At 41.6% G+C, this 529-nt stretch overlaps 1 protein-coding gene across 1 annotated transcript in view; it reads right to left on the minus strand.

The window, feature by feature from the left end:
- Positions 1 to 529, minus strand: part of LOC106308882 — a 3,602-nt gene that overhangs the window by 1,163 nt on the left and 1,910 nt on the right. Inside the window, exon 3 of the mRNA XM_013745988.1 lies at positions 98 to 225. Within this exon, the coding sequence (XP_013601442.1) occupies positions 98 to 225 (128 nt within the window). The remainder of the gene's footprint in view (positions 1 to 97; positions 226 to 529) is intronic.

The raw sequence follows: 529 nt of genomic DNA on the forward strand, positions 1-529 counted from the left end.
CCAAGCCTAGAAGATGACATTCAATGTGCTTCAAGGCATATACTCCACAAACACTGCTACTCTTGTTTAGTAAGTAGGGCATTGGGGCGTAACTGACAGTATATTGCTTGACCTTCACTTGCTGCCGATTCTTTGAAGACTGAACAGCTTTGACAATTCTAGGGATGAGAATGGCAAATGGCTCCACTTCCTTGTTGTATTTCAATCCCTCACAGTCAAAGACCTCTATTGAACGAGAAACAAAGTTGACACACATAGAGATCCAGTGTTTACCAACATTTAGAGGCACATACATGCGTGTAACGTCAAGATCCCACATTAGTCTTGTTCGTCCGTGTGCTGGAAGTTCACCAATGCCGTACTGGTGAAGCAGTTCTGATACTTTGAATTTCTTCTTGTCCTTCCGAAACTATTCGAAAGAGTTCTTCATTTGATTACTGAACATGCAGGTCATGAATGCTACTTTTGTTGGTTCCCATCATCGCAAGGAAGTCCTCTCAGTGAATAAGTACATCATAGCATCAATTTA

Source organism: Brassica oleracea, chromosome C8 (assembly GCF_000695525.1).
Source record: "Brassica oleracea var. oleracea cultivar TO1000 chromosome C8, BOL, whole genome shotgun sequence".
Classification (NCBI taxonomy): Eukaryota; Viridiplantae; Streptophyta; class Magnoliopsida; order Brassicales; family Brassicaceae; genus Brassica; species Brassica oleracea.